The 22,225-nt window shown below is 42.9% G+C and overlaps 1 protein-coding gene across 1 annotated transcript in view; it reads right to left on the bottom strand.

Moving 5' to 3' along the window:
• Nucleotides 1–5,604: 5,604 nt before the first annotated feature.
• LOC124594662 (paired mesoderm homeobox protein 1-like) overlaps nucleotides 5,605–22,225 on the bottom strand; it is a 192,308-nt gene continuing 175,687 nt past the window's right edge. Inside the window, exons 5-6 of the mRNA XM_047133032.1 lie at nucleotides 5,929–6,117; nucleotides 5,605–5,724 (exon numbers count right to left, since the gene is read on the bottom strand). Of these exons, the coding sequence (XP_046988988.1) occupies nucleotides 5,605–5,724; nucleotides 5,929–6,117 (309 nt within the window). The remainder of the gene's footprint in view (nucleotides 5,725–5,928; nucleotides 6,118–22,225) is intronic.

Here is a 22,225-nt window from a genome sequence, read left to right on the forward strand (position 1 = left end):
CCGCTCTTTGCAGCGCTGGTCGAGAAAAACAGTGAACGTCTTCATACTAAAAAAGTACTTTTCGTGGTATCGAATATCATCATCATTCTGAGGAACACGAACAGCGACATCGGAATATAATCTCTAAGGTAGTCCCATTCTACATGTTGCACATGAAACTGGGCACTATTTGAGATACGTATACATAATAATCAAATCAGCATACTGACTAAATGTGTTCTATACCTAATTCAACATTCAAGCTCACTGTTTACCAGTGCGTCCGTTCTTATAAGTAATTATTTCATTGTGCGATTTGATTTATAGTTAACGATCCACTACGTTGGATAGTATATATTTTTAAAAATAGCGTCGGTTTGGAATGGATAAAAATACACTCCAAATACTAGTACATAAGGAAGGAGACGCTCTTTCTAAAATTTCGAAGTGCAGAAGGCATGAAATAATCTCTCCGGCATGAAAATCAAATATTATTTACGAACAGTCTTTACAAGAGAGCGAAGAAACGCAACTGGGCAAAACAGTGAAATATCCACAAAATGTAGAAGGCTTTTAATTATGTGGAATGGAGTAATACGTTTTCTATTCTTATGGCGTGTGGTAAAAACTACCGGTTCAGAAGGGAACTACAGTCTGGAGTAATCAGCCTTGCCGGAATGACACGAGAGGCCAGAAATCAAGGAAGGTGTCAGACAGTGTCGATCTTTGCCACCATTTATAATTAATTTGTATTCTGAAGAAGCAATGACGGATTTGTATGACAGTAAAAGGGAATCACTGTGATACGTTTCACTGATAGCGCCGCAGTGGTCGCTGAAAGTGAACAGAAATTGGGACACATGTTTAATGAGGTGGTAAGTGTGCTAGTTGACGGCTATTACACACACGCAAACATTGGAATATTGTGATAAGTTCAGCTGGTGTCTTTGCTAACTTCAGTGAAAGGGCAAAGATTTGCAGGACGTGATGAATGAAATAAACAGTCTAATGAGAACACACTATGGATTGAGAGTAAATAGAAGGAAAACGAAAGCAATGAAGAGTAGCAAAAATGAGAATAGCAAGCAACTTAACATTGATATTGACGAACATGAAATAGACGAAATAAGACGAAGCAAGGAAGACATAAAAAGCAGTCTAACACAGACAATGAATCACGGACTGTGGAAAAACCGAAAAAAGAAAAACTGAAGCGTCTGAGATGTGGTGCTGTAGAAGGATGCTAAAACTTAAGTGGACTGATGAGGTAAGAAATGAGGAGGTTGTGTACAGAATCGGAGAAAAGAAGGTCACTTGGGAAAATTGGACAAGAAAGTAGAGGATGGCAGTACTCGTTTAAAGACATCAGGGAATCACTAGTATGGACGTAGCTATAGAGAGAGTATAGTGCTACTCTGAAACGAAGAGTTTAGAATTGGAGAGGAGTTCGTGGCGGGACCCATCAAACCAGTTAGAAGACAGATGACAAAAGAATCATTCAGCAGCTCATTGACTTCAAGAGTTGAAAGCGTCTGTCCTCCACAGAGGCAACTTGTGCTAACATAGGGTACTCGAACACTATGTGCTCGGCGGTTGTTTCTGCTTTACCAGAGTCACATTTCACCCACGCAAAAAAAAGCAATTGTGTGCGCCGCATTTAGACATGATAGACGGCTAAATGTGAAACTTGAACAGGAGACTCTTAAAGAGGCAGATGAATTACATCTCGTAAGTAGATAATGAAGGAAAATGGAAGAAAAATATAGTAGCAACTATGGTACAAAGCAAAAGGGGCCTAAACAAAAAGAAACATCTGTTACCTTCGGTAAGTACAAACCTTGAGAGCAGGAAAAGATTCCTGAAAATCTGTATTTACGACATAGCTCTACACGAATCCGAAATTTGGACAATGGGGCGAGACAGAACTGAAACAACCTAAAATGCATGGGAAAGTCTTCCCCTAATTCGGCTAAATGGTTGGTGGCCTGGATCAAACCTCCTGTTTCCAAAGGTGAATGACTTTCACAGATGTTCCTGACAACTTCTGTAAATGAAACTTCTGAGAGGCAGGAAGGAGCACTTTACAGGAGGTACTATGAGTATTAGCAGGAAATTTCAAATTGAAGTGCCCACATTCTGCCCTACAGACTGATTGACCTAAACGTAATGCACATTAAAATAATTTCGAGGGGCGTTTTTAGTAGCTCTCTATAAATTATTACGATTATTACAATAACGTTTTAATCAGTTAGCTTTTACGATAAAAGATTGCCTTAAAGAGGACGTGCGCATCTAGTGCAAAGAGTAGGGGAGGAAAAGTACACTTGGTTGTACGTATGTAATTCTTTGATTTCTGATTTTATTTAGTTGAAAACGCATGAACGCTTGATCATCAATTATCGCCCATAGGTATGTACCATATGCATGTTAATAGCACATTACTAAGCTCACAAATAGACCTAGTGAAATTAACTGCACTTGTGTCAAGTCTTAAATTAAGCTTTTCTGTTCTCTATTGTAGCATCTCAAGGTGGCATTGGAAGGACGAAACTGATTATGGCTGTGGCATAAAAAAGTGATTGGGTCAAAAATTAAAAAAATATCCTACAATAAGTCAATCCCCGTTTCCACAAACAAAATGTCGTTTTTTTCCAACAACTTGTGGTGTATTTGAGTGTAGCCTGCTCTCTTTTAACTTCAGTTTGTTATCCTCATTTTTTCCGAGTAGATATTAGAAACCCATTGGAGAAGGTGTAGTTGCCGTCGGCGGTGTTGGTTTTCAAAATCAATGGCAGGATCTGAGAATCTTTTGAAAGTAGTTGGACTGCTACAGAGCACTGATTAGTGATGTAGAAGAATTGACTAATTTAAGCATGTCTCGTGGGTGAAAGAGAGGCAGCCGACCCTTATAGAGTCTGCATACTATATGTATGGCGAAGAATAGAAATAAATCGGGCCCGTCACCAAACGTTTTGAAGGAAGTCTACGGAGCAGTAAGTCGCGTGGTTTGTCTCTCGCACTGCACGGCGCTAAAAGTTTGTGGATCCTGGCTGTGGCCGCGAGAGGAACTTCGCCTAACAATACGGAAGCTCCGAGACCACAGACCAAAAGAATGATTCACCTGTTGATTGTCAGCTGGATTGATCGAGTAAGGAATGGAGAGACCCTGCAACGAATCAGCGAGACGAAATACCAGATAAAGATAGTGATGAATCGAAGAGATGGAACGGCAAGCTGTAGTTGAAAGGATGATGGAAAGACAGTATGGCAGTGACAAGCCGGGATATGAGTAGGTACGACAGGTCGTTGCAAATGTGTAATGCAGCAGCTATGCTGAAGTGTGGAGGGTTGTTGGTAGGCGTAGGACTGGAGAACTGCATCAAACCTAACTTACGGTTGATGATCGAAATAACAACAATGATACGCGACATAGTATAGTTCTGCTAGTTTTTGTGAGTGCTATATGAATCCTCAGCTTATCTTTATGTCTATAGATTTGAGGTTCCACAGTGTGGCCAAAATAAAACTGACCTCTAAAATATTTCATTTCCCTTAAGATAGACAACCCAGCATACATCATCAGCATCTGGGCCAGATGATGTAAGTTAGGTTGCCTACCTGAAGCGGGACGAAATACTTTTTTTATTTTTCGCGTCGTATATCATATTATCTGGTGCCTCATCTGAATTAGATTTTGCGTCTTCTAAAATAAACGTCGGTAACTGTGTAAGAATTCCGCTTTATTGTCAAGGGATAGATCCTAAGGAAGAAGATTTGACACACCTCTCTAACCTGTTACGAAGTAGCAGGTGTCTGTGTCCTGTGGATGATTCAGATGAGTAATGTTGTTTGTGTTACGGTGGACTGGTAAATAATGAAAGGGTGGGAGACGGTGAAAACGGAAGCCTGCATCTTTATTAAAGTTTAGGGGGCTGTCGAGTCTAATGTCCACACCAGACAAACAGGTAGTCACCAACAATGTCAGATACTATCACTCCACGAACCACTGTACAAAACTCTGACCAGCTACACCAGCTACATGTGGATGGAGCACCTCCGCGCTAGTGTGCACTGGCAACGTCATTTACGGAAGCTGGTGATGTAGGCACTGCATCTTTTTTCTCATATGAGGGATAGAATAATGATAGCATGACGTGTATACTATTTCTTATTTGTCGACTTTGCTTTTGTTTTATTTATTTAACTTTCATTCTTCGCGACTAGTTTCCAGTTTGCAGCCCCATTCCCAAGCAATCAACAGGTTGGGATAGTACGTCGAAGAAACAGCTGCTGACCCACCAGTACAATTCTCCTTCAAAACTAAACCAGAATATTATGACAAATTTTCTCACTCGGTTTTGTCCAGTAGATTCATTGCAAATGGGCCAGAGAAGTCAGCTACTGTCCAGTTTCTTCAATTAAAAAATGTAAAATAATTCTATATTTTGTGTGCTCATGAACGGTTTGTCACTATTTACAATATTACGCTCAAAATCGTACATAGTCGTCGAAGAAACAATACCGTCTAACTGACTTTATCCATTTTCTGGAATTCGAGCAGTTTATCCACTTGACTTAAAGCACCTGCTGCTACTTTTGGAATCACAAATTTTCAGTGCTTTGTAACAGGAATGAAGTTGGAAGAATTCCGCAAAGTGAAACAAGGTAATAAATGTGTGCATCCCGCGTAACTACAAAAAAATGAAATGTCTCGTAACTGGAGAGTCGGAAGTTCTATGGTGTGATCTACGGTGACTTTGCAACGCCAGAAGATTGTGATGAAATTCGGGAACACCTACAACTGCACAAGACTGATGATTGGTGCAGTGGCGTGCAGCACTCTCAAAAACCAATCTCTACTTTTATACCCAACTTTCCAGTGAGTGACAATTTTTCTCTTGGTGAACGAGCATGTGACACGCTGATAGTTTCTGTCAACTAATTTCTCGACTCAAGAACCAATTTCGAGCGCTGAGAGGCACACAAAAACCTTTAACACTATACTGTGGCAGTGCGAACTTCTGGATTTACATAACAAATAAACACAGACGGTTACGTGGTATTGTTTCTTGAACGAGCAAATTCTTCTAGAATTCTAGTTATGTCTGCCAGTTTTCTTGGAATCTATCCCCCAAAGGGACTAATGACAGTTATTTCAATGGGCTATCACTTAATGTAAATCATGGACGGACTATGTTAGTTTAGGCCACAGTGTTCCAACGCTGTCCTCGGGTAGGTAGTATAAGGTTCCTGGCACGTAGCTCTGTTGCACGCATTCTGCGCATGCCCGAGCCGGTCGGCTACACCCTCCTGCAGGCGCTCGGTCAGGGCAGTTCGATCACGCAGACTACAGCAGTTTGCCTGACTGGCCGAGTGTCAGATATTTGTCTATCCCTGTCCGCCGCTGCCTGCGGGTGCCCGACTGCCTCTCGGCCCTCGAACTGGACCAGCCTGGTCTAAGGATGCGGTAACGAAGGGTTGTGAAGATGTGAAGTGGATCCGCCGTGACGGACGAAGCTCCGGATCGCGTCCGTTTGTATGTTCTGGCCAGTACGGATCGGTACTCTAGGAGTCCAGGCGGGCGCACAGCCAGGCTAGCGGCGGCGCCGGGCAGGCGGCGCGGGCTCAGCTGGCGACGTCGCCGTCGTTGCGCAGCATCTCGAGGCGCAGCTCGTGCTCGCGGGCCTTGAGGCGCAGCGCCGCGATGCTGGAGCTGCGCACGTCCAGGCCGAGGGGCGGCGCGTCCTTGGCGGAGGCGGCGGCCAGCAGCAGGCTGTGGAAGCCCGCGTGCGGGGGCGGCGGCGGCAGCAGGTGCGCGGCCGGCGGCGGAGGGGGTGGCGCGTGCGCGTGGTGGTGGTGCTGGTGGTGATGGTGGTGGTGGTGCGGGGGCGGCGGGGGCGGCAGGTAGGCGGCGAGCGGCGGCGGCGGCGGCCGGAAGGGCACGGATCCGGCCGCCAGGAAGGGCTTGCCGCGCAGCGCCGCCAGCGACGCCAGGTGCGAGAAGGGGTGCGGCAGCGACGGCGCCACGGCGGCGGCGGCGGGCGGCGCGCCGTAGGCCTGCAGCGGCGAGTAGGGGTGCGCCTGCGGGCCCACCTTCTCCTGCTTGCGCCACTTGGCGCGCCGGTTCTGGAACCACACCTGCAACACCGCCGCACACATGAACCAACAGTACGCATGTCACGTTCACTCCCACTAGATAGACAAAACCCTTCAAGAAACAACCAGCCACACATATTATAAAAAATGGATGTATCTATGTATGCATTAATGTACGTACATATGTATGTGCATAGGAAATAAGACGTCATAAGCGGTGAACCGCGTGAAAAAGAAATTGTAGGACGAAATATACTGGAGATATAGGTGAAGCACATGTAAAATTATGTGTGAATTATGCCAAATGTATGTGATACGTGTGTATATGGGCAAACCCCTTGCTAAGCTTTTAAGCTCATTGTTCGATTTCAACCAAACTTGATACATGTGTTACTTGCTATCTGGTAACAAGTGCTGTGGGGGTAAGAACCAGCGACCACCTACTCAAGTTGGGGGGATAACATGGAGAGAGAACGTCAGGATGAAAAGGTGGACAGACTGAAAAGGGGAAGGTGGAGACGGATGAAGAGGGGGAGAAAATAGGCTGAGAGAGAAATGAGGAGGGGAAGACAGAGGGATGAAGAGGAGAATATGGACAGAAAAGTGAAGAGGAGATTTACAGAGGGATGGGGTAGAGCAGACACAAGGTATGTGGAGTAGATAGGTGGGGCAGCAGTCGATAGAGGGGGAGGAGTAAGTGAACACTGGTATGGAGGAGTTGGAGAGAGAGGGGAGGGGAGAGGTGCACTGTGAGAGGGGTCAGGAAGAGATGGACAGAAAGAGAGGGAGAAGCAAATTAACAGTGAGAGGGAAGAGGACATGGACACAGGATGAGGAGGAGATGGACAGAGAGAGGGTGAGAATGAGATGTGCAGAGAGTGAGAGGTGGAGGAGGCAGGCAGAGAGGACCAAGAAAGAGATGGTCAGAGAGAGTCAAAGGAGGTAGGCAGAGAGAGAAGGAGATGGAAAGAGAGAGAGAGAGAGAGGGCAGAGAAGATGCATAAAAGAGAGGGCAGGAGGATATGCACAGAGAGTGGGGGGTGGGGGAGATGGAGGACAGGGGGAGGGAGAGCGGTAGATGGCGAGAGAGGGGAGCAGAGTAGAACGGCACATTGGAGGGGGGGGGGAGGAAGAGATAGACTAATAGCTAATAAAACTGGAACGCATACATACCTGGGCAGCGCTGGGTACTTCACTAGTAATGAATAAACGGACAGTGTCTTATATCCATTACTAATCACTAGATCGTCTCCTAATAGGGAAAACAATCTACTTAACAAAATGATAATACTGTATACCTGCCCCATATGGGGGACACTCTGTTTCTACTCATATTAACAAAGTTCAGGTTCCCGAAAATAAGATATTGAAACTAATACTAAATGCCCCATTCTTTGTTAGAAACTTAACAATCCACAATGACTTAAAAACGAAAATTGTTCCAGAGTCAGTTCTCTCCCTATCTGACAACTTTTACAGCGGACTTTCTCACTCCGCCAGCACACTAATTCATCAATGATCAATTTACGACATTGATAACGAACAAAAACATAAGCGTCCGAAGTTGGTGCAGTCACCACATCAAAAATACAAAATGAGTCTAAAGGACAACACCATAAGTATTCTAACCAGTACTTAATTGTAAGAAGCCTTTCCAAGAAATGAAGAAGCAGGTAGAATAAGTTTTTCTCGTATCAACCAGATTTTTATGGTTCCATACCTCAATTCGTAAAAACGTAACCCTTCTAGAATCACTTTGTTGTCCATCTGTCGTCTGTCTCCCCGTCACTTAAGACGCCTTTTTTCTCCCGAACGTGTACAGAAATCAAGTTTAAATTCATGTCAAACACTAAGATCTACGGCGCCTTGGCGGTGAAAGAATGAAGCATCTAAGCCAATCCCAACAAAAAATACGGGCATTTATGTTACACATTAGATACTCGCAAATTCTCTCGACAAAACCTACAGGGTTCTAGACTCATGAAATTTGACAAGAAGTAGGATTTCGCAGTAAATGTAAATGGAAACATCTCACAGGCTGTGGCTAAGCGAAGTCTCCGCAATATCCTTTCTTCCAGCAGTGCTAGTTCTGCAAAGTTCGCAGGAGAGCTTCTGTAAAGTTTGGAAGGTAGGAGACGAGGTGCTGGCAGAATTGAAGCTGTGAGGAGGGGTCGTGAGTCGTGCTCTGGCAACTCAGATGGCAGAGCACCTGCCCGCGAATGGCAAAGGTCCCGAGTTCAAATCGCCGTCCGGCACACAGTTTTAATCTGCCAGGAAGTTTCAAAGAGCTACTGCCTAATAACAACTACAACAATCAAGATACAAACAGGAATGAACAGTTTCATTATGAAATGAGGCTCTTATTATCTTTTCTGTCTGACGGTTTGTTTACTTTGCCTGAAATCAATCTTTCCAACCACGAAAGACTCACTTGAAGCGATGCAGTCTTTTTTTTTTTAGCAATAGAACATTACATAAACATCATTAATGAAATAATTTAACGATTGCCAAGATGTCTACCAAAACGTACTCATTTGTGTTATAAAGGGATTATAAAATAACAGTTCTTGCAAGTACGCTGTACGCAGATTGGAGAATGTTTCGTACACGATGACTGCAACCCGCCCAAGAGTGGTAACAAGCTGGTGTATTTGAAGGAGCATATCTCAATCATAAGCTTTTGATGAAAGATCGGATCACTTTTGATTAAGCCGCATGTCGCTTTTTATCGAATGAAACAATTTCGCTCTAGACTTGGCATTTCTTTATTTACATTGGCGATTGACTTGTTTCGAATTTTTGATTATTACCAAGGGGAAACCTCACGACCTCCTGGAACGCGTTTAAAATATTTTCTTAATGCAATTTTCTACGGCATCGATGAAATGTTTGAATGAAGACGTGTGTAGAAAACATTTTTATCATTGCGCAACAAAGCAATTCGATTACCTTCAGGTTGATCTAAAGATCGAAAGCAGACAATCATAAACACGAAAAATTTAAAGCCTCAAGAATAAAATGTCCTCACTGAAATATTTAATAGAGGCTATGGAACCGTGTGTATAAAAAATATACTTTTAACACGTCGTTTCTTCTTTCGCGGATGTATTACTTAGGAACACGCAAAAGCAACATTTGTTGCCCTTCCTTTTACCCCACTATTCTGTTATGCACAACGAGACAACGTGTGTTGTTGTTCATATATGTTCTTTGTTCGTCGAAGCCTTATCTCTTCGTAACTTTCGTGACTGTACCCCGGTACGTTAGGTTTGATGACTCTAATGCCGTGAAGTCTTTCTCTGTTTATTTCTAAGATTAGTCTATCGTAATTGTGTTTTCGAAGAATTGGTAGTTAGCTTGTTTATGTCTATTCTTCTTCTGCGTCCCATTTGCTAGCTGTTTCGTATTCGCTTTGTAACCATGATTTTACGAATTTGCTATAGTTTTCTGCCTTGGATTTTGGTGACACAATTCATCTCTTATTATCTTTAGAATTTCTCATTATTTTACATTCTGTTACTTTCCATAGCACTTTTAGTGTACTTTTTTTCTTGATGTAAGTGTGTAACTACTGTTACCAGTCGTTTATGAGGCGCACACATAGACTGATGAGCCAAAACATTGTGACCACCTGCTTAATAAATTGTTTGTCCGTCTTTGGAACACAATACAATACTGATTCTGCGTATCAGGGATCCGAATGTTTGTTGTTAGGTTTGTGGAGGTATGTAGCGTTAGCTGTCTGCCCCCGGGTCATGTAATTCGCACGAAAAACTGGCCTCTGGTTTGCGTACTCGGTGATGGTGCCAGATAGTGACCTAGATGGAGTCCGTGCGATCGACATAAGGCAAATTTGGTCACCGATTCATCAACCTGAGTTCACTATAATGCTCATCGAACCACTGTAGTACGGTTCTGGCTCCGAGACAATTCTTGTTGTTGTTGTGGTCTTCAGTCCTGAGACTGGTTTGATGCAGCTCTCCATGCTACTCTATTCTGTGCAAGCTGCCTCATCTCCCAGTATGTACTGCAGCCTACATCCCTCTGAATCTGCTTACTGTATTCGTCTCTAGGTCTCCCTCTACGATTTTTACCCTCCACGCTGCCCTCCAGTACTTAATTGGTGATCCCTTGATGCCTCAGAACATGTCCTACCAACCGATCCCTACTTCTAGTCAAGTTGTGCCACAAACTTCTTTTCTCCCCAATTCTATTCAATACCTCCTCATTAGTTATGTGATCTACCCATCTAATCTTCAGCATTCTTCTGTAGCACCACATTTCGAAAGCTTTTATTCTCTTCTTTTCCAAACCATTTACCGTCCATGTTTCACTTCCATACGTGGCTACACTCCATACAAATACTTCCAGAAACGACTTCCTGACACTTAAATCTATACTCGATGTTAACAAATTTCTCTTCTTCAGAAAATTATACTGCTGAAAGATGACATCGCCGTTGGGGAAGACATCAAGTACGAAGGGATGCAGGTGGTTCCCAGCCTTTAGTGTGTCTTCTATTAGCACTACCGGTCCCATGCCAGCACAGGAGGATTTCTCCCATAGCATAATAGTGCTCCCATCAGCCTGCATCGCTGGTGAGTTCCACGTTTCGAGCTGCCGTTCATGTCGATGAAGCTGCTTGTGTTGACGACCTTTCACCTACAGCAGCAAAAATGTGAAGAGTTGACACGTTTCCACTGATCTACGGTCGAATCCCAGTGGTCCCGTGCCCACTTCAGTAGTAACTGAGGATGTTGTGGAATCAACCTGTGAACACGTAGGGGTGGTCTGCTGCGGAGTTCCTTGTTCTACACTATACGATGAACGGCGTGCTCCGAAACACTTGAGAGTGCAACAAAATTGCACTCTTTCGGCAGAGATGCCAAAGATCGCCGTCTGTCTTACTTTACAGAGCAGACAGGCCTCCGAACCCCACATTCTGTGAAGAGTCGTGGACGTCAATCCATTTAGCAGCTGGTGGTAGTGTCACTGTCCTTATACCTCTTTCCGTAGATGCTCGCGAAAGTTGTACGTGAACATTCGACAAACTTTACCGTTTTCGAGATACTTTTTACAGGCTCTGCGTAATAAAAATCTGCCCTTCGTCAAAGTCTCTTATCTCAATGAATTTCCCCATTTTCAGCCCTTATTTTCACTAAAGTGATTCCTGTCCGCGTCTGCTCCGCTTGCATACTTTCGTTACCGCGTCACTTGCCCGCAACGCCACCAGGTTCCATCCAAAGACGCGGTGGGCAGTCATCATAATGTTTTGGCTGTTCGGTGTAAGTGGTTCAAAAAATGGTTCAAATGGCTCTGAGCACTATGAGACTCAACTTCTGAGGTCATTAGTCCCCTAGAACTTAGAACTACTTAAACTTAACTAACCTAAGGATATCACACACATCCATGCCCGAGGCAGGATTCGAACCTGCGACCGTAGCGGTCGCGCGGTTCCAGACTGCAGCGCCTACAACCGCTCGGCCACAGCGGCCGGCCGGTGTAAGTGACTTGCTGGTATTGTATGCTAGGTGGCACAGACAATTCGTAGTTCAGAGTATCTTATCTATTCTGACGCAGGATGGATGATTCATGTAGGAAATGCAGTTGGACAACAAATAAAGTTAAAAATAATATAAATGTATAGTTGCTGTTTAACACGAATCATCCACCAATTCACAGATGTTGCTTATTGTAATTTTCATTGTGCCTTACCAACCGTTGTTTTTCACATATGAAGCTGTAGGTTGTAATGATCCCGATAGGAGGGAAAAGAAGTATGGAAGTACACGATACTGAGGATAAATTATGATTTTTCAGTAAATTAAACTCAAATTAGTTAAATTTCGTATGGGTGCAATTATGATGCAATATTTTTCAATGTCGTTAATATATAATATTTCGATCCAAAAGAGACTGCAAAAGCAAGGTACATTTATTTAAACTGTTTTAACACGAGTATTTCATTAGGAACTGTTATGTTTTGCTCATATAGGCTTATTCAGAGTGTCAACATATGTGACTACGAAATTGCTTGTTATAAAATTTGGCCACGAGAACCTGATTATTCACTACACTTAGTATGAAAAACAAATAAGTTTAATAATACTTTTGTACTGTATACTCACGTTATTTATATATTTGCACTTTTTAACCCCAATATTATGCAAATGAGAAAGGTCATATTCAACACTTTGCAATCCAGCTATTTCACTTGGTTGACACTTGTAATTATTAGTAAAATGCACCATTTATGGTTTTAATCTAAACACCTGAGCACCAGAATCATTTGTAACTATTTCATGTAAATAATTCATTTAATAACAATTTAATTGACTCTAAAAAAGAGATAATTTGTTGATCTCTTTGGAAGGTTATAAATACGAGCACTGTCAAAGACCGGCAGGCAGTTGGCTCAGTGTAGTTGTGAAAGTCACGTCTCTCAGTGTTTTTAGTCCCGGCTAATTCCATTGTATGTAAACATGTAAACATGTGTGGATTGCAGAACCAAAGAGGTTGATGCACAAGATGTAACTGTTTTGTCAGAGACGCCATGTAAACTTTACGTGTGTTTTTTAAAGAGGAAAAAAACCGTGTGATGACTTTTATAAAACTACTAGATGTCTCCAGCCTTACCTGTTTTAAAAATCCGGACTTCTTATAAATATGTAATACCCTAGGCAACAAAAGTGAAGAGCCATAAACTTTATCTTGGAAACAGTATTATTCAGCGTTGTGACGACCACCCTGCGAACATCTTTGTAATGTTTTGATGAGAAGTTATATTCTCCTAAAGCATGTGACATTTTATTTACTAACATAAAACTGAATTTTCATCATATTAAGGCAGGGGGCCGTTACTAGGTCCATCGCGAACGACATATTATTTGAGCTCAATGGCGTGAATGTGTTATGGGTCGACAGTAGCCAATGGAAGAGTAAATACGAGTATAGCGCACAGTCCGGCGGTCATGAACTATACGCTACTATTTCTCGTCGTCTTGCAACCCAAAAGTTGATGATGAAAATATCTGCCTCCACCATAATTTGAATCATCTTTTTTATAGGTCGAGCACCTCTGCACTAGCCTCGTTTTAGTGAACCCGTCAGGAAAATACCCGATGGCTGTAACGTTACTGTGGCGTCAGCTGCTTGAAAGAGAAGATCAATGAACTCCTCACACTTCACCTGAAGCTGCGGTACCTATGCCTGCTCCGGCAGATGCAGCAAAGAATGCGCTGCTACCTGGCAACTGGCGAGCCCCGTTTCCTGGGACACCTGAACACGGCTGACAAAGCGCCTTCTCAATTAGCGCCCGTAATCCGGGTAATGGGCACCCTCTGGAATTAGGTAGATTTGCACGCCCCGGCAGTCGTGAGGCACGTAGTGAGTTCGCTAATTGCGTTCGCCAGGCAGGAGACAGCCGGTGGCAGGTCGGGCACTGCAAAAACACCGGCGGCGTTTCGTGACGGCCCACTCCCACGCCCGCAAGGCACCTCCCCACCAGAAGGCGAGGGACACTACCGCAGCTGCACGAAAGGTCTCAGGTACCACTGGAAACTTCTGTGCATCTGTAAGTAAGGCACTGGCCAGCAGAAAACGAGTAGTATACGAGGTGATGCAGATGCCCGTACCGCTGTCGTTTTATGCAACCCGCAATGTTCCAGATGGCCCTCATAAACCAATCGCGAGATTTTCGTATACTCTCGCTCGCTAGGCCTCAAATTATTAGTCCTACAGAGAAAATGAGCAGAACATTACTGTAGGAAATTTAATGAATTTAAATTTTGTCCAGAGATACGTTTCCGCTGGAAGCCACGGGTTTCGAATTATTCACGAAAAACGTACAAAAGTGACCTTCAAACGCACCTCCACCCCCCACTTATGCCTCATCAGTCAGATTTCTGGTATACTGTTCGTACCACTCCCACCTACCACTGAACAAAAATTTCTGACTACACGAGCTATTCCCGATATTAGACCTCTTTTGGTCTCTATTTTTTGGGCTGTTATGGCGCCAGCATAGTCGGCTACTTCATTAACATTATTAATTTAAACATGCCCCTGAGTGTAATGAACAAAAACGATTTTTGTAAACGTTACGTTAAACCTAATTACGTTGATAGTGTGATCCGAACTTAAGCCTTACAAGCACAACAGCTTTGCAGTCAGAAGGCCTGGCGAAAACAACGAAGTAATAGTTCATTTTATACTATTAAATTTCACGAAATTGTCAAGTAAACCTCAGTTTTACAGTCTACTGCAGTGCACGACTATGCTGGCGTTGTTGTAAGCTAGTCATTAAAGGCCAAAACAGGTCGAATGTCGAAAGTAATTTGTGTAGTTGCGAATATTTGCACAGTGATGGTAGGGACTGCCACGAACGTACTAGAGATCCTGACTGGTGGTGCCTCAGTATGAGAGCGGGAGTGCATTTGAAGGTCACTTTTGTACGTTTTCTTTTTTTTTTACGAAAAAAGAAACTTGTAAATTACAGCCTCTAGCGAAAACTTATCGCCGGCCGCTGTGGCCGAGCGGTTCTAGGCGTTACAGTCTGGAGCCGCGCGACCGCTACGGTCGCAGGTTCGAATCCTGCCTCGAGCATGATGTGTGTGATATCCTTAGGTTAGTTAAGTTTAAGTAGTTCTAAGTTCTAGGGGACTGATGACCTCATAAGTTAAGTCCTATAGTGTTCAGAGCCATTTGAACCATGTTTTTTGAAAACTTATTCCAGTACCAAACCTAGTTACATTAAGACTGCGACAAAAAGATTCTGTTCATTTTTTTCAAGGGCTAATTGTTTGCGCGTAGTGAGCGAGCGAATATGGAAATATCGCGTGTGATTTATGAATGCCAGCTGTAGCAATTCGGGCTGCATAAAACGACAGTGATAAGGGGAGTTAAATGACCCTGTATGTTCGAGGGGCAGTTATACACTTTTAATCACCATCTCGAAAAAAATTAACCTACGATCATGAAATTTGGTGTTGGTGTTAGTCCTTCTCCACGTATTTATCCTTCAATGGTACACATTCTTCCCAATGATGCATGCATTGGCAATGATCCCAGCCATACAAATCTGCAACTTAGTTGTTCAGCAACCTTCTACTTCGAAAATCACCTCGTCGTCAATCTGAAATCCTACCAAATAATTGTTTCTTTACCCGAAAAAAGATGAAGATATCACACATGTCATGTGAAAAGATCTATTCGCAAAGAATGCAGCTACTGCCACTGTCACATCTTAGCAAAACATCTGGCAGAGGACTCGAGTAATTTCAGGCCCTATGTAAAACCGCTGAGTGGGTCTAAGGCTTCCATACAGCCCCTTGTTGACCAGTCTGGTGTGGCAGTTGAAGACCGCAAAACAAAAGCTGAAGTTTTAAATTTCACATCCAAGAAATAGGTCACACGGGAGAATTGTACAACCACACCGTCGTTTGACCATCGAACAGACTCCTGTATGCATGACATAGTAATAAACATGCCTCGCTTAGAGAAACAACTGAAAGAGTTGAAAACAAGTAAGTCACTAGGTCCGCATGGAATTCCAATTCGGTTTTAAAAGAGTGCTCTGTGCCATTTTTCCCTTTATCGCGAATTTCTTGAAGAGTGTCCACGAATCAACATGGTTATAGAAAACATCGCTCGTGCGAAACTCAGAGTACCCTTTTCTCAGACGATATACTGAGAACTATGGATAAACGGAAATAGACACATTCAATATTTCTAGATTTCCAAAAAGCATTCGACACGGTACGCCCTGCAGACTGTTAACGAAGGTACGTGCACACGGAATAGGCTCTCAGATATGTGACTGGCTCGAAGACTTCTTAAATAATAGACAGCGGGTGTTTATCGGAGCCAGGGGTAACATCAGGAGTGCCCCAGGGAAGTATGATAGGACCACTATTACTGCCTTTATACACAAAATCACTTGGCGGACGTGGTGGACAGCAATCTGCGGTTGTTTTCTGATGATGCTGTGGTGTACGGCAAGGTGTCGAAGTTGCGTAACTGTAGATGGATACAAGATGACTTAGACAAAATTTCAATTTGGTGTGATGAAAGTAGAAAAATGTAAGTTAATGCGGATGAGAAGGAAAAACGAACCCGTAATGTTCGGACAGAGCATTAGCAGTATCCTGCTAGACATAGTCACATCATTTAAATACCTGGCCGTACCGTTGCAAAGCGATGTTAGATGGAAGGAGCATGTGAGGATTGTGGTAGGCAAGACGAATGGTCGACATCGATTTATTGGGAGAATTCAAGGAAAATGTGGTACATCTGCAAAAGAGACCGCATAAATACAGGGCTATTACAAATGATTGAAGCGATTTCATAAATTCACTGTAGCTCCATTCATTGACATATGGTCACGACACACTACAGATACGTAGAAAAACTCAAAGTTTTGTTCGGCTGAAGCCGCACTTCAGGTTTCTGCCGCCAGAGTGCTCGAGAGCGCAGTGAGACAAAATGGCAACAGGAGCCGAGAAAGCGTATGTCGTGCTTGAAATGCACTCACATCAGTCAGTCATAACAGTGCAACGACACTTCAGGACGAAGTTCAACAAAGATCCACCAACTGCTAACTCCATTCGGCGATGGAATGCGCAGTTTAAATCTTCTGGATGCCTCTGTAAGGGGAAATCAACGGGTCGGCTTGCAGTGAGAGAAGAAACGGTTGAACGCGTGCGGACAAGTTTCACGCGTAGCCCGCAGAAGTCGACGAATAAAGCAAGCAGGGAGCTAAACGTACCACAGCCGACGGTTTGGAAAATCTTACGGAAAAGGCTAAAGCAGAAGCCTTACAGTTTACAGTTGCTACAAGCCCTGACACCCGATGACAAAGTCAAACGCTTTGAATTTTCGGCGCGGTTGCAACAGCTCATGGAAGAGGATGCGTTCAGTGCGAAACTTGTTTTCAGTGATGAAGCAACATTTTTTCTTAAAGGTGAAGTGAACAGACACAATGTGCGAATCTGGGCGGTAGAGAATCCTCACGCATTCGTGCAGCAAATTCGCAATTCACCAAAAGTTAACGTGTTTTGTGCAATCTCAAGGTTTAAAGTTTACGGCCCCTGTTTTTTCTGCGAAAAAAACGTTACAGGACACGTGTATCTGGATATACTGGAAAATTGGCTCATGCCACAACTGGAGACCGACAGCGCCAACTTCATCTTTCAAGAGGATGGTGCTCCACCACACTTCCATCATGATGTTCGGCATTTCTTAAACAGGAGATTGGAAAACCGATGGATCGGTCGTGGTGGAGATCATGATCAGCAATTCATGTCATGGCCTCCACGCTCTCCCGACTTAACCCCATGCGATTTCTTTCTGTGGGGTTATGTGAAAGATTCAGTGTTTAAACCTCCTCTACCAAGAAACGTGCCAGAACTGCGAGCTAGCATCAACAGTGCTTTCGAACTCATTGATGGGGACATGCTGCGTCGAGTGTGGGAGGAACTTGATTATCGGCTTGATGTCTGCCGAATCACTAAAGGGGCACATATCGAACATTTGTGAATGCCTAAAAAAACTTTTTGAGTTTTTGTATGCGTGTGCAAAGCATTGTGAAAATATCTCAAATAATAAAGTTATTGTAGGGCTGTGAAATCGCTTCAATCATTTGTAATAACCCTGTACACTAGCGAAACCTAATCTTGAGTACATTGAAGCATTTCAGATTTGTTACTAGTAGGTTCGAACAACATGCAAGTGTTTCGGACACGCTTCGGAAACTCAAATGGGAATGCGTGGAGGAAAAGCGACTTCCTTTTCAAGGAATGCTGTTGTGGAAATTTAGAGAACCGGCATCTGAAGCTGACTGCTGAACGATTCTGCTGCCTCCAAAACGACGAGAAGATACGAGAGGTTGGCTCTCATACGGAGGCATATAGACAATCGTTTTTCTCTTACTCTGTGGGGAGTGGAAAGGAAATGACTAGCTCCGATACTGGGTACCTTCTGCCTTGTGGTGGATTGCGGAATATCAGTGTAGGTGTGGAATACAGGGGGTTGGGCAAAATTTGATAGCCGAAATGAGCAGCTTGTACGACTGTGTCCGGTGCGATATGAGCCTAGGTGTTGTCTTGGAGCAAAAGTACCCTGTTGGATGTCTTCCCTCGACGCTTATCCTCGACAGCCTCCCTTAAAGTTGTCAAGAGGTTTCGGTCGTACGCTCCTACGACGGTCTGCCTCGGCGGTGTTAAATCCACGAGTTTCGATTGCTGCTCCTTTGTCTCGAGAACGTAGTGATACTCTCAGCACTTGTCTCTGATGATTAGCCTGCTAAAGAAGTCACCTACATTGGCCTAACACAGATGCAACATTTCAACTGCTGTCTCGGATCGGCGTTTTTTTTTTTTTTTTTTTTTTTTTTGTTTTTTGACATGATATTTGTTTTGTATTTCATTTAACTCTTTGCAACTCATTTAAAGGTTGTTTTGCTCATCATCAAATGGCTCTGAGCACTATGAGGCTTAACATCTGAGGTCATCAGTCCCCTAGAACTTAGAACTACTTAAACCTAACTAACCTAACGACATCACACACATACATGCCCGAGGCAGGATTCGAACCTGCAATCGTAGCGGTCGCGCGGTTCCTGACTGAAGCGCCTAGAACCTCTCGGCCACCATGGCCGGCTGCTCATCATCGGGCGAGTATGCATACAGATGCTACTTAAAGATGAAATTTAGTCTGTAACAACCAAGAACTGTTTTTATTCGGCGTTCTGTTGGTGCAGTGGCTATTGGGGTATTGGTGGGAAACGGTGAGCAGTGGGTGGCCAGAAATCAGCGTCCAGTCACGTGTTCTACTGGCATGGAACTCCCTGTTTTGATTGATAGCACAGACTGCTATTTAAAGAACATATAGACTCCTACACACTACAGAAATGTAACAAATCAGCAGTAGCAACACACATTAATGACACAGGCCAATCTTTGAAAATCGAAGGCAATCTTGAAAATTTGCTCAAAATCGACAAAAGTAAAAGAATAGATATCATGGTAGAAATCGTAATTTTTATTCGCAATACAAAAAATGTTGATAATATTCTTAATGAAACAACTGAAATTCTTCAGTAGCCTTCAAACAGTACTAGTGCAATTGATTTAAGGTAGGCAGTGCGAAACAAACGGCTACCAGACTGTCAGTATCGTCAATATTGCAGGAAAGAAGTGGTAGTCGATGCTCATCAACACACTGCAAGAGCTTCATACTGCATTTAAGATATCCTCTACAGATCTACAGTGGAACTTCAAGAACATGTTCGATTAAGCAGTGCAATAGTCTAATGGTGAATAACAGTTCCACCAGTGATGAAGCACTGGGACGTCTAAGTCTTTAAGTGAACACCCAACATATAGAAAAGTATATCACACGATTACAACTGACGCAAAACTAACTGCATCTCGCACAGGCTCTGCTATGAGGAGGAGGAGATTAGTGTTTAACGTCCCGTCGACAACGAGCTGTGCTATGAATCATAACGGGGAGGCACACCTCCATGCTAGCAGAAGACAAGACTGGATGTCGATTTCTGCCCACACACTGTTAGTCCCCACTTACCGAGTACCCCAATAGCCATCCCGGCAGTAAAAAGGCGAAAAAAACAGCTCTACGTTATTTTAGATTAAGACATTTTACGTTTAAGTAACATCTGTGTGCACAAACGTGTGATGACGAACAAAACATGTTTGAAACGTGTTACAAAGTGTTAAATTAAACATAAAAGAAATGATTGTGGCTGGTAGTAGAAAAATACAAATAATTAATCTTTGGACTATTTTGTATAACAGGCGCAAATTATCCTGCCGGCAGATCTGATCATTCCGTATTGGTGCTGAGGCTGACTTTTGTGTTCAAGTACATCCTTGCAATACAAGCCTGCAGTCTCCTGAAAACGCTCCCTTGATTTCATTTTACGCTAGCGACTTTGTGGTCCAAATCTACTGGTCATGCCGGGTGCCTGTCGCGTGCTTGCTTCTACATCAGATGCCTACCACGTCGTGAGTAGGCCATTGATCAGTTCACAGTGCCGAGTGCACAGCTCTAAAACCCTCACCATGCCGAACACTGTGCCTGCGCAGAAATACAAGGGACCGTAGTGCCGCCAGCAAACTTCCGAAGTTAACGTACTAAAATAAAAATGCTTCCCTCTCTTAATTCAGACCAATGTTTTCGGGAGGTTTACCTCGGTTATAAAGCAAATGCTGGAATTGGAAACCCTTGCCAGATTTCCCCAATTTGGATGCCTTCTGCCCCACCAGCATAAAATAAGGTGAATAGAGACAATTTTTAGTTTCAAAATAAAAGACTGACAATTTTGAATAGAAAAATAAGAATACAAATTATAAGAGATTGTGGATTTTGTGCTAACTCTAGCTTATGCTAACTCTAACTTACAAATAGTTTTCGGACTTAGTTTATGATTTTATAACATAAAACAAATAAAAAGTTGGTATTTCTATTCACCGTGTAGAGAGGAGATATTGTTTCTATTAATGGGCATTTCGTGATTAGGAACGTGTAAGAATCTGTTTTGGTTCTTGCAGAATAAGAAACAAAATTTATCTGGTTGAAAAACTTTTATTCAATACAGAACTAAGAAAATTGCTTCAACCAGGATTTTTTTTAAACTTCTGTTTTCCAAACAAGCAGTTATATCTGTAGCTACGTTATTGTAACATTAAACTGATGTACTTGATTTGTTGTTAAGTCACTGTGGGTGCACTAAGCCTCGTGATGCCAATTGAGGAGCTACTCGACCGAATAGTAGCGGCTTCGGTCAAGAATACCATCATAACGACCGGGAGAGCGGTGTGCTGACCCCACGCCCCTCCTATCCGCATCCTCCTCGGAGGATGACACGGCGGTCGGATGGTCCCGGTAGGCCACTCGTGGCCTAACGACGGGGTGCTTATTAAGTCACTGGCATCATTTTTAAAATTCCGGATAAACGATTGTGGAACTCGCGTATCGGTGATTCGGTACGAAATTAATTTTATCTATACGTAGTTCATCCATCCCGGTAATCGAGAATACCGAAGATTTTTGCCTCTTGATACCGGTACACGCAATATATACGTGTACCCATTCCTGGGAAAAAGAGTTCTTAACAGAAGGGAAACAGTCAGATAACAAATGATTTTCGTATTATTTTATTACTAATTTCAATTTTCGGTTTTTTTTCCTTTAGTTGAAATGTGAAGCCGTGCTTCTCGCCAAATTTCATGACTCTAGGTCAATGGGAAGTAGCTTATAGGCTATGATCAGTGAGTTTGCGAGTACCAGAATGTGTGACACAAATAGTCGTATCTTTTGATTGCACTGAGTTTGAATATTTCATCTTTTACACCACCAGGGGACCGTAAACCTAATATGTGACTTCAATTTGAACTTGACAAGTCTTCTTGTTCCTGAGAATAAGGATTTTTAACCGTCGGACTCGCAGACCGACAAACGGACAACAAAGTGATCCTGTAAGGATATATATATATATATATATATATATATATATATATATATATATATATATCAGTTCATGATATCCAGTATTACAAATTTACGTCCAGATATATATGTAATGACTTTTGAACACTATTAAGGTAAATATATTCTTTGTTCTCTATCAAAATCTTTCATTTGCTAACTATGCCTATCAGTAGTTAGTGCCTTCAGTAGTTTGAATCTTTTATTCAGCTGGCAGTATTGGCGCACGCTGTATTGCAGTAGTTCGAGTAATGAAGATTTTTGTGAGGTAAGTGGTTCATGAAAGGTATAGGTTAATGTTAGTCAGGGCCATTCTTTTGTAGGGATTTTTGAAAGTCAGATTGTGTTGCGCTAAAAATATTGTGTGTCAGTTTAAGCACAGTCATTTATAATTTTTCTAAGGGGACGTTTCAAAGTGAAACATGATCATCTGGAATAAACGTTTTTAATCAGCCTGTATTTTATCAAAAAACACCAACATAATCTTTGCCTTGTCAATAACAAATTTTAGTCGCATACAATCTAAATGGCTGCTTACTTTTTCCGCATAGCTCCACACACACACACACACACACACACACACACACACACACACACACACACCTGGGTTGAGAACCGTGCCAGGTGGTTCTTCATTTCCGTC

Source organism: Schistocerca americana, chromosome 2 (assembly GCF_021461395.2).
Source record: "Schistocerca americana isolate TAMUIC-IGC-003095 chromosome 2, iqSchAmer2.1, whole genome shotgun sequence".
Taxonomy (NCBI): Eukaryota; Metazoa; Arthropoda; class Insecta; order Orthoptera; family Acrididae; genus Schistocerca; species Schistocerca americana.